Source organism: Paracoccidioides lutzii, assembly GCF_000150705.2.
Source record: "Paracoccidioides lutzii Pb01 unplaced genomic scaffold supercont2.42, whole genome shotgun sequence".
In the NCBI taxonomy this organism is placed as follows: Eukaryota; Fungi; Ascomycota; class Eurotiomycetes; order Onygenales; family Ajellomycetaceae; genus Paracoccidioides; species Paracoccidioides lutzii.
The window spans coordinates 17,409-31,208 of record NW_015440988.1 but is presented as its reverse complement, the minus strand read 5'-3'; the positions used below and the strand labels follow the sequence as shown (position 1 = coordinate 31,208).

At 45.3% G+C, this 13,800-nt stretch overlaps 5 protein-coding genes across 5 annotated transcripts; 3 read left to right on the top strand and 2 right to left on the bottom strand.

Annotated features, from left to right (window-relative positions):
- Positions 1-336: 336 nt before the first annotated feature.
- Positions 337-2,507, bottom strand: PAAG_08658 (copper amine oxidase; the record flags this gene model as incomplete). Its single annotated transcript, XM_002789355.2, has 2 exons — positions 337-2,092; positions 2,176-2,507. The coding sequence occupies 2 exons, from the start codon at positions 2,505-2,507 to the stop codon at positions 337-339; spliced, it is 2,088 nt and encodes a 695-aa protein (XP_002789401.2).
- Positions 2,508-3,508: 1,001 nt separating this feature from the next.
- PAAG_08657 (hypothetical protein) lies at positions 3,509-5,418 on the top strand (the record flags this gene model as incomplete). Its single annotated transcript, XM_015846578.1, has 2 exons — positions 3,509-3,990; positions 4,062-5,418. 2 exons carry the CDS (start codon positions 3,509-3,511, stop codon positions 5,416-5,418), a joined length of 1,839 nt encoding a protein of 612 aa, XP_015701375.1.
- Positions 5,419-6,053: 635 nt separating this feature from the next.
- On the top strand, positions 6,054-6,407 carry PAAG_12614 (hypothetical protein; the record flags this gene model as incomplete). Its single annotated transcript, XM_015848085.1, has 2 exons — positions 6,054-6,099; positions 6,133-6,407. 2 exons carry the CDS (start codon positions 6,054-6,056, stop codon positions 6,405-6,407), a joined length of 321 nt encoding a protein of 106 aa, XP_015702303.1.
- Positions 6,408-7,413: 1,006 nt separating this feature from the next.
- PAAG_12613 (hypothetical protein) lies at positions 7,414-8,322 on the top strand (the record flags this gene model as incomplete). Its single annotated transcript, XM_015848084.1, has 3 exons — positions 7,414-7,610; positions 7,659-7,716; positions 7,936-8,322. The coding sequence occupies 3 exons, from the start codon at positions 7,414-7,416 to the stop codon at positions 8,320-8,322; spliced, it is 642 nt and encodes a 213-aa protein (XP_015702302.1).
- A 3,231-nt stretch (positions 8,323-11,553) lies between these two features.
- On the bottom strand, positions 11,554-13,052 carry PAAG_08655 (omega-6 fatty acid desaturase; the record flags this gene model as incomplete). Its single annotated transcript, XM_002789352.2, has 2 exons — positions 11,554-11,966; positions 12,053-13,052. 2 exons carry the CDS (start codon positions 13,050-13,052, stop codon positions 11,554-11,556), a joined length of 1,413 nt encoding a protein of 470 aa, XP_002789398.1.
- Between the last annotated feature and the right edge of the window lie 748 nt (positions 13,053-13,800).

Sequence of the window (13,800 nt, the reverse complement as noted above, 5' to 3'; positions counted from 1 at the left end):
CCGTTCCAAGAATCGGAATCGAGGGGGATAGCTCCGGGATGGAACCTTGGTTTGTGTGGGGTTGCTGTCATGCCTCTTGTATTGGGTCTACGGTCCAGTAAAATTTTTGGTGTGGAAGAATAAAAAAGGGAAAAAATTTTGGTAAAATAAAAAACTTCCTTTTAAAGACCCCCCCTTTGCGCGGGGAAAAAAAAAAAAAAAAAAAAAAAAAAAAAAAAAAAACATCAATTTCAAAGACTTAGTATGTATAACGAGTGCGTTTATAACTACGTAACTACGGACCATTCATCATCAAGAATAAGAAATTTCAAGGGGTAATTAATTCCCTTGTCCGCCTCAAAGCATGCTATTTTTAACAGGAATATCCTTAGAGCTTTGACGATGCGATTCAGCTGCCTGCTGAACCTTCCCACCTGGAGAACAACAGCTCTCTTCGCCACCAACAACTACACTTGTGTCATTTTTAACCCCGGGAACATCCAACGCAGGATTGCGATCGAAGAAGTCAGCGGGGCGCATGTGGAGCTCAATTTTTTCAATTGGCATCACCGGCCAATCCTCCACGCGAGGATTATGCGTAAGCCCGAACACCGACCATAGCACCACATCGGAATCAAGCGTACTGTCATTCCGAGCGGCAGCATCAGCAAGACCTCCCCGTTCGCTTCGGGACTGATTAGTAAATTTCCCTCCTGCGAATAGCTCACCATCCCGGTAGGCTGTCACCCAAACGTGATGTTTTGCAAATTGAGCACGACGGGCGACTGTGGACCTTGGGTCAGCAAGTATAAGCTGTGTAGCGGGAGGTGTAAATTTATAGGAGACTGGCCGTCCAGAGATAGGATTTCGAACGTTGGTATTGCACATTTTGACTGTTAAGTTGGTGCTGGGAGAAGCATTAAATCCACTTGAAGTGGCTATCGGTTGCGAAACTACGTTGTAGGCATTCCCATGCGGATTGGCAGTGACGTCCATAGGAATTGGTAAAGACTCTTCGCGGAAGATAGTATTTCGGTGGCCATCAATTGCAGGGTCAATGCGAAGGCAGAATAAATGTTGATGGTTCTGAGCCAGGGCGCCAGGCGATACCACATTACCCCAGGGCGACGTCTTTCCTGGGTCAATGTTGACCACTGAAACGATTCCTGTCGCACGGGTTTCGAAAGTGACTCCTCCTGCCTGGTCGAACTTGTACGCAAATATATATTCGTAGTTGGCGAGGGTAATGATGAACTGAACCACAAGCTCACGATATCGAGTAACAACGGCCTGGCTTGTCCGGAAGTTTGTATGTTTCCATCCGATGCCATTATCTTGTTCGTGGACGCACACGACATTCTTAGCCACGGAAGGACGGCCTGACGCGTCGACGTTGAAACTATCCAAGTACTTTATAACACCCAGGCAATCGCAGCCCAAAGCTAGATTATTTGCAGATCGTCCGGCGCCTCCATCGCCAAAATCAAAAGCTTGCTTTCGTTGAAATGGTGGCCGGGGATCACCATAAGGAACCGTCATTTCGGATATGCTGAGGCGGTGGAGAATGCTGCGTCCATCATAATGAACGTCATGGATGGTTGCGCCTTCACGAGGGTTAAATCCGACACGGAATCTCCATTTCTGCCATTCGATAAGATTATCATTACTCACGGAGAAGGAAGGCCCTTCGGGTTGAAGCACATTAAGTGGCTTCACATCCGTTCGTAGTTTTATGCCTAAAAGTTCGGGGACATACTCAGACGCTCTAGTGTGGTCCAGTATATTTGGAGAGTTAGTATCATAGGCTAGGCCATCACCGGAACCTCCAGTTGCGAGTTTGTCAATCCTAATGATTTCTCGCTTATAAAAATCCATCACTGGGATGATTGGAATCGGATAGCCATAATGGTTGGAATCGGGATTTCCATTTCGTGTGTCCTTCGCGAAACACAAGCCCTGCATATAGCGAATTGTGGGCTCGCCAGGGTCGAGCCCACCATATGGCCATGGATCAATTTCAAGAACAAAGCCATCGGGTAATATAAATTTAGAAATGGCTTCTTGGAACAATGAGGACTCCATGCAGGCCTTGTTGAATGCTCCAAATTCCTCCCTATAAACTGTTAACCGCATAGAACATGTGTTTCACGAGAAGATAGCGGATAATAAATATTTCTGCTCAGGGATGAAGCTTACAGGGTGATTGAAGGCTGCTGCGAATTATCAAATGCTTGCCGAGATATTTCTTTCTTCAGACCCAAGTCCACAACAGACTCAACATAGTCATGGGCCTTATCTGTCTGCACAGTATCATAGTGAACATTTGCCAATCTTGGTGGACGAGAAGTAGATGGAGAAAGTGATCCGCTATGCTCCGCTGCCAGGAAACTTGTCAAGACCACCTTGGACGGCTCTTTAAGAAATATTGATCGAAATTGAATAACAACACCGGGATTAGCCTTGATGATGACCCCCCGTGCACAGTCAATTTCTGCTGCTTGCAGCTGTTCGAGTGGATGTGGTAACATCATGGAATATTACAGGGGAGTAATAACAAAGAGAAGAGCCTGAAGGTCACCAAAACGTGTTAAGTGAAAGGTAGGTTATGCAGTAGGGATGCCTTAAAAACAGACAGAGGTTCTAAGACGATAAATCTTCATGCACCCTTGCTGCGGATTTGTAGTTAGGTATAGTTAGTTAAAGAAAGGGAATCAAGAGAAATATATATAGAACAACAATAAGCAAACCCACGCAGTGGGCTTAACCGTGCAGCGGAAACAATGACAAAACGCGGGGCTGAGCGTTTGGGAGGTTGGATTTAAATATTGCTCACTCGCAGCCACAAAAGTTTACCGCTGACCATCTTCGGGTTGTAGGCCGGCAAGTTTGTCTGCGGCTGCCCAACAATCAAGTTTCTCCGATCAGATCAGCTGATCTGATCGGGAGAGAGACACGGCTTGAAGAGCTTCAAAGCATCAGCTGGTATATCTATTTCAAGGAAAATGCAGGAAATGACTTTAAATTGTCTTGGTTGGTAGAATGTACGGAGCAGCTGTTTTACGTTGAGCGATTATTATTTTAACTACTATTGAAGAAAGTTAACGTTTAAAAGGTTCAGAGTCCGGCGGGAAGAAGCCGCACGCGGGGTTTGACTTTCGAGGTTATTCTTGGCTGCCTGAGGCAAGGAAATGCTGACTAATAATAGTTAACCTTTGACTTTTACGACCAAAATGCGACCGTTGGGGCATGATGGATAAGTTGACACCCATCCTCAACCCTAGAAATGAATAATTTCGAGTTCCAGCAATGATAAAAGCGATGTGAATATTGTGAGACATATGCACTCTTTGTTGCAAATCCCATTACCTGAATGTTAGTTATCAATTGAAACACATCTCCACGCGATTCCGTTCCTTTACACCAGGTTCAATCTTGATATCCTACAGAACAGCATCAACATGATATTTCAATTGCGTGGACATCTAGACGCGGATTTACTAGGGCTATGGCGTCCTCATAAATACAGTACATGCAGCTGATAGGTGGCCCGACGTGCTCTTGGACGAACCCAGTTGGAACCACCGTGTGGGCGACCCATGACATGGATCTCCTTTCGACAATTCCCGATTTCCCCACGAAGTCCTATTCCCATATATTACCTTCCCTTGAAAAGGCAAGTGTTTCAGTCAAGGATTTGGTCTTGTTTGACCCCCTAGAAATTGCCAAGCAAGCAAAGGTGGCCGTGACGGATGTGCGTGCCCTCGCCGGAAATGTGATCACCACTCTACATCACGATCTTGGGCTAGTTAGCAATCAGGAGCCTGGAAACGGGGCATCCGGAAACATAGATATTGGTGGCCGCAGAGGGTTGGAGACTTATAGGGATTCAAATCCGAGACAGTGCCAAAAATTTCCGGAGCTTTCATTCATCAGCACGTTGGACCCCGTTCTGGATGCAGCTCTGGCAGGTGGCATTTCAACGGGTTATGTTACCGAGTTTGCAGGGGAGAGGTAGGACTGCTACAGTTACACGCATTATATCACGTTAGTGAACGAGTACTAACATTGTGTGTCAACTGCAGTGGGAGTGGTAAAACCCAGTTCCTTCTCCATCTACTCCTCTCCGTCCAGTTACCGCCCCCGTATGGGACGTCTCGGAAGGCACTTTACTTTTCCACTGAATCAGACCTTCCTACAGGAAGACTATCACAGCTTCTTGAGGACCATCCTCTACTTTCTACTCTCCCGGAAGCATCTGCCCGCCCATCCTTGGAAAATATCCTGTCCATAACCACGATTGATCTTGAAACTCAAGATCACATTCTAAATTATCAAATTCCAGTTGCGGTGTCACGGTACAATATCGGCCTTGTGGTGATCGATTCCATAACAGCAAACTATCGTGCAGAGAGTGATTCAGATAACGTATCAGGCCTACTGGCTCGAGCATGGCAGCTCAAAAAGCTTGGCCGATTTTTAAGGAACTTGGCCGCTAAAGAGAATATCGCCATTGTTGTTGCGAACCAAGTATCAGATCAGATTCAGATGGATGACGTTATATGGGCAGACGAACCTGAACCACCCACCAGCGGTTACATGGAGGACCTCCCCTCTCAAAGATCATCCCAGCAAACATCTTCTCTTCCAGCAGAGCGCATGGCAGATGTTTCCGATGTTCCCCGGTCATCCCCACCTAATCAACTGTGTCTTTTATCATCTCCTGTTCCCTCACCCGTGGCCGAGGCGGGAGGGGATGATTTATCTCTCAGTGTTCTTGATCTTTCCGAACTCTTAAAGCTTGACTACCAGCGACCTTTTTTCACTGGCTGGGGCGACTCACATGCAACTACTCTAGATTCCATGTGCTCTGATTTACTTCCCGAGTGGAAAACACCGGCTCTCGGCATTGTTTGGACAAACCAGATCGATTGTCGAGTTGTCCTCAAGATAAAGAACGTCCGAATTTCCGTCCAAGACACAAAATTTAGCTGTCAAAGAATTGATTCAGGCATTTTACCTTCTGTACCCTCCTCATACGCGATTGTTGACGAACTTGTCTCTGACCACCATGCAGGAGAACAACCGCATACACCTTTGAATCCTAAACTTGATCAAAATAACACCTCTTGGATTCACACAGCTGATGAGGGAACCGGGCCCGAAATAGAGAAGGCTCTCAAAGAACAACACCCGAAAGTTCATCTAAAGACTGCCGTTAAAGTTGCTAGCGATCCTGATTCTCTCACCACCCCAATACACCGGAAACGGCGAACAATTCAAGTCGTGTTCTCGCCGTGGACCTCTGGGGATCCACATCAAACCCTAAATCATGATAAAACAGGAATTAACATGGTTGAATTTGATCCAACCGTTGACGAAGTCGGGTTCGAAATATACCCAAGCGGAATACGAGGCATTATCCTAGGCGAGGATGATTGAACATCAGCATTCTCCTACGTAAATAAGACATTACGATTATGTCGATATTCATGTCCTCGTTTCGGATGAGTAACACGGCCTCTGTCATTCGAGTTACGATAGACGCGAGGGACTAGACGCGAGGGACTGGTTGTCGATATTTTGAAGTTCGGATGGACATTTCCATGACGAAACCTTGACAACCGACAATGATCTGGTATCAGATCAGAAATAACCTCTCAACATGCATTCGACAGGTTATATCCATAGTAGTTGCTTTAACTCTGTTGGTAAAGATTATGATATAATTGGCGGGCTAGATTGCCAGCACTGTTGTTCCCCGGACTCTATTCATTTTCTCTGGTTAGACAAGATACATGATTCCGGTTCACTAGTGCGGGGAACCCTTTTGCAGTTCCTTTTTCAACATGATTGGTCCCAATAAATTTCCTGTTTCATTATTTGCTTATATCTTGAATATGACCAAAATTTCTCACTCATCTATTTTTGTCCTGTATGTGTTGGGCATAATGTTTGATTGACCATTATTTGTTCTCTTTTACATTTCTTATTTGTTTATCCTAATCAGTCTAGGGGGGTTTGCAAATTCAGGATTTGTCCATTGAAGCCTTCTGGGAAATAAGCTCTCTGCCTGAATGGCACCATCTAAAAAGTTCTCCCTGTTGCCTATACGGTTGGGTGGTTAGTTATGTGCACTCCCAATAGAGATAATAGCTGAGCAACTCATACTCGACGTGGCTCAAGAGAAACCTATCCAGCTACCAAGAGACGACAATGTCTACGAACTGGGAGAAATTGGCAGCCACAATGTTGTTATAGCCTGCATGCCATTGAATGCTGATGGCAAAGCTTCTACAGCCGTGGCGGTTGTGGTTGTGAAAGTGCAGTTGACCTTTGCCTCAGTTACCTTTGTTCTTGAGATCGGTGTTGAAAGAGAAGTTCCAAGTCAGTTTGTCGATATACGGCTAGGGGATATACTAGTCAGTTGACCTACCAATGGATTGACAAGAGAATTACGATGCTGTTATGGAAAAGCGGAGGATGACGAAGGATATGTTGACGGAGTGGATAACTCGCGACACATGCTCTTGAATCGGTCCACTGCTCAAATTCAGAAAGCCTTCGTAACTTATATGGGTTATTATCAACGGGCACGTTGATTACAAATTGGATAATACCCGACACTGTCATGATAATTGCCAGGTTTCCAATGCAGCATGTCATCGTCTAGTCACAATGAAACGATGTTCTGAGGAGGACAGTGACCGTTTCTGACTCAGCTCTCACAATCTCGCAACATCTGACGTGTTTATTCCAACCTAACTGTTCTGGGGAACTAAACAATGGAACACGGCCAGTCAGTATGTATTCTGCGTAAATCACTCTGGGTTCTCTCCTTTGAAATGGAGCAGACTGGTGTGGTGAGCAATCTACCGTGTTTGACTCTTTGAGGCATCTGCGGCTTTGAGGGCTCCCATGAAACCGAAGAATACAAGAGTATTCTGGCTATTACGGCATCTACGTATGTCCAGGAACTTTTCACCTTAGTTCCCATGTGTGAGTCACGAAAGTCGGTAGGTTTGACGCCAGACCCCTGAATAAAACTGTAAATAGAGGAGACTAAGAAAACTCCACAGCCATTCAGTAGAAAATAGCTAATTCGTTCTATTGATGCCTAGATAGTTATCGTATTCCATCCTATTCCATTTAGTCTCCAAGGCGCAACCGTCTCAAAACCCTTGTCGATCGACCGGAAATGGCCAGATTAGAAAGCATTCTTGTACCATAGAGAGAACAAGAGATTGTCAAGAAATAGTTATGATCTGTGGAAGTGGTTGGATTAGACAAGTTCTGTCTTCCTGCTGAGTTTGCCAAACGACATCGCTCAAAATTCAGCTCTGCCCTATGGATCGATGTCCTCAGCGCTTACATTCCTAGGAAGAACTTTGATGATTGTGTAAGAGGAATTTGAAATATGCCAAGTGCAGAAATAAGATGTCAAATCCATCATGGGAAAAGGGCCAAATTGACCTAGCTGTTACGAACGTGATGGAATGGCTTGAACACCAGTCAACGCCAACTGGCTGTTTATTGTTGACAAAGTTGAGGATCATTCTATGGGGGGGGGTAGCTACGATTTTGAAAATTACTACCAGATGCAGATTACGGGTCGGTTTTGATCACAAAACGCAGTAATAATTTCAAGTTGCCTGAAGTCCTGCTGCTTATGTTGACGCAAGCAAATACAATCCAAGATCGAGAGATATTTCAAACCTACTAGTTGTGGAAAGCCCGTTAGTAAGTCTTCCTGGGTACTTCAAATCCCAAAAAGAATGCTAGCTAATATCATCAATGCGGGAGCTATTGAAATTGCTCAATGGGCAACCACTTGCTCTTATACAGGTGGCCGCCTATATGAAACAAACATCAACTTCGCCACTAACGTCATGCTGTTTCGAGACAGGAAAAAGTTCTTCTGACAGAAACACCTAAAGTTTATCATTCCGTTCCCGTCAGAACTTCCTGGGTGATGTCTTACAAATTAATCCACTCATTAACAAGGCAGCTCCAAATTTGCTCCTTCTATGGGCCTTTCTCGACTACCAGGATCTTTGGTATGGTCATTTGCACCCCGCCAGCCGAATTTCGGAGGCCGTGGCAGGATACCTTGCTAAGTGGCTAGATGGCCTTCCAATGAGTGAAATTAAGTTCCTTGAGGCGATCAAAATTTTACAAAGCTATGCTCTTATGGAAAATGTGGAAGGATTGACGGTCAATACTATTCATCTTGTTCTTCACAGATCGGGGTCCCTCGTTCAAGATGAATATCGAAGGGGGAACTGTGTAGAGCTTGCAGCGATCGCCGTTGTGATGGCTCTGCCAAATGACACGAAATTTTTTTAAGATCCTGTAGCAGCTGTTTTTTTTTATGCACAGTGTTGCTTTCAATGTTGCTGAATGGCAACGGACGTGACGAAATTAGTGTCAATCCCATAGACCCAAAAGCCACCAAACGAACAGAACGTCCCACCACTTTCTTAGAAGCGAGAGATCGTTTAGGCAATCTATTCCTCGACCAGGGAAAGTATTCAGAGGCGGAGGACATTTATCTGGGCTGGTAGCAGAAAAGAAGAAGACTCTAGATAACAACCATTACTCGACCTTGGATACCATAAAGTGGTTAGGCGTTCTCTACAGCCATCTTGAGAGGGTAAGTGAAGCTGAAGAGATGCTCTAAAAAGCAATCCACTCAAAGGATAGGCCTCTGGGCCCTAAGAATACATCTGGGGTGAGCACAATGCGCACCCTAGGCATCCTCTATATGAACCAGGGAATACTCCATAAGGCAGTTTACAGGCAGATCATCTCGTTGATTGTGAACATTTGGAAACAAAACATAGTCTAGGCCCAGTTCATGCATCGGGGGGAAGCTCTCAATTGCAGAAGACATTGTTCGACGAACTACTGGCAAGATATAAAAGTTATTTGGCCTCGAGCACGACCTCATCGCGGACGTGGTACGAGACTTAGGCATCCTATATCTGAGTCGTGACCAACTTGGAAAAGCAGAAGAGATATTTTACGGGCACTAGGAAGACCCAGAAAATAAAGGATGTCAACCACGTATTTACACTTAATGTTGCTCATCCCCTTGGGCTGCTCTGCAGGCGATGAGGAAAACTTCGTGATGTCATGGGGATGTTAGTGCAGTCACTAACTATATGGAAGGGAGGCATTGTTAGGCCCTGATCACCCCTCCACGATCTACGCTTCGCAGATTATAAATGCCTTGCTGAGGGATGAGATCTGCCATCCGTAGTTCGAGGGATATTTGATGGATTGTGCACTCAAGGATAACTGAATTGAGAAGCGTAACATATAAATTCCCCACTTGCGCGTAAAGTGAGATGAGAGTGGTATTTCATGCTGGGATTGAAATTGGGCGTCCGGAGCCGAGTTGGTTTCTTTTGACAAAGGGGCTTCTTTATATCGTGGACTTGCTACCTGACGCACGCCATTATATATGTCATGCCGTTTAACTCTACAGATGTTGTAGACCTACGCAATAGATATTCCGATTTCGTTTGTATTTCATAGCATTTCCTTTACTTCTATAAAAACTCATTATCTGTCCGGCACAGGCGCATATGCGTTGTCGACAGTCGCTATTTGCAACCAGGAACTTGTCAAAAACACGGATGTGGGGCGGCTATTTTAAAAACTCTTTATTCCGTTTTCAGGGGTTGTTGCCCAGCTGTATGCGCACCACATGAAATAAAGCCTGTTGCCCTCCTCGACCAAAAGCAGGTGGACTAACGGCGCTGTTCACTTTCGACAAAGTTTCAAACTCAAATGTAAATAAAATAGATAAAATGCGGGGAGCGGGAGCGGGGAATAACCGCAGGCAGACATTAGCTTATTTATTGTAGTTGCACGGATGCGCCGGATGTGGGGGTTAGTTAACTATCTCAGAAAAGCACGCCTGAAACAAACTCCGAAAACATGGACGCATAAAAACAGTCGATTCGCACGAGCGAAATGTAGAGACAAAAGATTTGGAAATAAAACAAAGCAAACAGTTTTCCTTAAGAGAGTCATTTTCCTCTTCTATTCCATGAAATTATAGCGAGGCCGCAAGACTTTTTTTAAAAGGAATAACGAAGCGGTCTCAGCTTCCCCGCACTGAGAGTTTCGTAGAAAGGGGCGGGGATGGATCGATGACCAAAGGTTCTTGTTAGAAAAGCTGACCACCTCTCATCTTCATCTCTGCAATATCCTTTGCATCTCTTAATCTCATCATCATCATCATCATCTTCTTCTTCTTCTTCATCTCTTTCTATTCTCGCTTATCCCACCCGCGGATGGGAGCCCAGCCATCCAGTGAACGGAGACAGTTTCTCGCATTGGACTGTCGTCATGTTGAGGAGGCAGAGAGGGAAGCCATAAACGTGTGACGGGATTGGTGAAAATCTGGGGTATGTTTCTTCCACCTTTTATTTACATGGTTGACGGTTTATCTTTATGAATCTGCCATACCATCATGCTCGTTTACCCTCTTATCCCATGGATGCGCTGGAGGATGGGAACTCAGCGGCTCCTAAACAGGGACCCGAAAAAGGGAAATCTCATGTAGGTTGACAACGTCAAAATTATTTTCTCCAGTATGGCAAGTCTATCTTTAACTTACGACCGTAGGAAGAAGAGAATGCACAGGATGAATTGGCCGAGTATTCTAGATCGCATTACCCCATTGTATCTTTTTCTAATCTGACTTTAAGAATATGATGGGACAACAGAAGTCATAAAAGAACAGAGTGCTGCAAAAACAAGACCCCGAAGCAAAAGAGTTGTCTAGCCAAGAATTGAAAGCAAAAAGCCGAAACTAGCAAAATTAATAAAGGACACTTTCGTTTCATACGACTAGCACCTAGAAAAAAAAAAGGGGGTGAAAAACAAAAATTGTATCAAACAAATAACAAATAATCGGAGCCTCAGCTCCGACAGATTGACCACCCGATACATGAAGAAACATATTTTCAAAAGAGGACACAACATAATAAAAACGGCCAGTTCAGTGACATCGTATCGCAAAACATCAAATCCTCTTGACTGGAAATAAGAGATAGAAATCCATTCATGTGAAAGGTTTCAGGGGGGAAAAAATATATACATGACTGGAAGAAAAAGCGGAAAGTTGGCAAAAGGGATTAGAAGAGAGAAAACACATGCGATATAGTGGTAATGAACACCAATGATGCCAGAGAATGGAGAGAAACAGATCGTCCAATATATGATGACAGGGTGTTAATCAAGGACAAAAAGAACAGCAACAAGAACGCAAAAAGAAAACAACTCCTGCGGGGTTTATATTCTTTGACAAGTTTCATCTTTCGGATCCTTACCTTTCTGTCAAGGAGGTTAGGATTGATCGATGCAGAATCATGTATACGGGAGAAGAGGAAAAGGAAAAAAGGAGAACAATTATCAACATACGAACAGTGAAAATTCCCACTCATTATTTTGTATGAAAACACCCTTCTTCGCTCTATTTTATCCGAAAAGCAAAGAGCAAAAAATCGACGAAGACTTGGGTATTTACTTCCTATTCTTTTGCGTTTCTGTGCCTGTTGTTCTCTAGGAAGATGGTTTCATAACAGAAGGCTTGATACCGATATTGTTCCGGTTTCGGAAGAAATATACATGTTTTCCTTCACCCTGTGCACCTTCGCATGGCTCGACCCACTGGCATGTTCTGGCACTCTTCCATAGGGACTTGATGAATCCTATGCTGCCTCCTTCGGTGTCCGAACGATAATGCTTGCCCATAACTGGCTTGATGGCCTCACTGGCTTCATCTGCGTGATAGAAGGGAATGGTGCTGACGTAGTGGTGGAGGACGTGGGTTTCGATGATGCCGTGGAAAAGAGTGCGACCAATAAAACCGAACTCACGGTCGATGGTGGCTGCCGCGCCGCGGGTAAAGGTCCACGCTTGTGAGGTATAATGCGGGAGGGTTGGGTCGGTGTGCTGCAGGTAGGTGATGGCAACTGCATGAGCTGTTAGCTGACTGTGCCAACAATAATTGAAGGAATGAACATCGACAAAAGAAAAGGGGAGGGGAGGTTCCACATACCCAGCCAGTGGTTGACCCACAAATACGGGAGAAAGTACCAGACCGCAAGGTTGGCCCAGCCGAACTTTGTCCCAACAAAGTACAAGACGGAGCCGGTGAGCATCAAACCAAGGTCGCTAAGAAGGATGAGTGGTACGTGTTTGTTCTCGTACAACGGGCTGGAAGGGTTGAAGTGGTTGACTCCGGTGAAGAAGCCATTCTTCTTCCCCTTACCTCGACCCTCAGGCTGGCGTTCATGGTTGTTGTGGCCCGTGACATTTGAGAGCAAATACATCGGCCACCCGAAAAGCTGCTGGAGAATGATGTGGGTAGCGGTTTGGATAGGAGTTTCCTCCATCAATTCGTGCAGCTCATGGGCAATATATCCGAATCGCGAGGCAAATACCTCTCTTGTCTTTGGAACAAAAACCATGTCCCGGTCCATGTTGCCGGTGGCTTTGTGATGTTTGCTGTGGGAGATCTTCCAGGAGAAGTATGGCACTAGCAGGGCGGAATGGCATATCCAGCCAACAGTATCGTTCAATATCTTTGACGGCGAGAAAGCCTGATGTCCGCACTCGTGGGCCATGACCCATAGACCTGTTCCAAAGAGGCCCTGGATAAAGGTATAGAAGCCCCACAGGCCGGCGCGGATTGGGGTGGAAGGGATGTATTCTGGGGTGACATAGTTGTGGAAAAGGTAGAAAGTTCCGGCCATGGAACCGATATCTCTCAGGACATACGAAAGACTGCGGAGACCGCTTCTCTTGAAACAATGGGCTGGGATGGCATCCCGGATATCCTTGATGGTGAAGTCTGGGATTTCAAAGGGGTTTCCGAAAGTGTCCACTAACTTGACGGGTTCTTGCTGGGCATCTGAAGACATCGACGACAAAGATGTCGAGGACGGGGAAGGACGCAAGCTGTCAATTGGGGAGACGCATGCGGAGCTCTCCGTCGAGGAATCTGTGGGTGCATTTCTGTTGAGCGCCATGCGCTTGGGGAGGGCGGTTGAAGTCATATTAACTTGTTTGCGTTTGGCGGGGGTTGAGAGGTATTGCAGGCAATGACGACAATAGGTAGATGTGCGGAAAAGAATTGTGTACAGCTATATATGAACACGGGTGAGCGAGCAATTTGCACCGATGTGGTTTGTTGTTGGGGATATAGTCCACAGGCCGCAACGACCTTCCTGCTGATATCTGGTCTAATCCTCTGCCCCTTTGGTTAGCACAACAACTCCTTGTCAACGTGTGGTTTTGCACTGCCAATTGAAGGGATCTAGGGACAACTCACAGAAGGGATTCAACTGGACTGAATCGACTTTCTTCCTATCTGGCCACAGGGTCCGTAGATAAAGAATGGCAAGAGAACTGCGGACTGCTTGTAGAGTTGAGAGAAGGCGGGTTGAAGATTTAGCCGAGAGGGGGAGAGAAGGGGAGGGAGGGGTGGTTGTTTGAGGAAAAGAAATTCGAATGAGAAATTCACAATACTGTGAGAGAAGAAAATGATGATGAGAAGGAAAAGAAGAAAAGAAATAAAGAGCAAGATTTTGTTTGTTCCATTTAATTTTCCAGACTTTTGGTCTTTTTTTTTTTTTCTTTTTTTCTTTTTTTTCTTTTCTTTTTGGGCTTTTTCGATATTTTTATTCACCTTTTTGCGGTGTATTTGCACCCTCTGGAACCGAATAACACGAAGTGGCCCCACCAAGACCGTGAGGCGCTGTATTGGTGCGGTATTGTAAGGGCACAACCGGTAATATTACACGC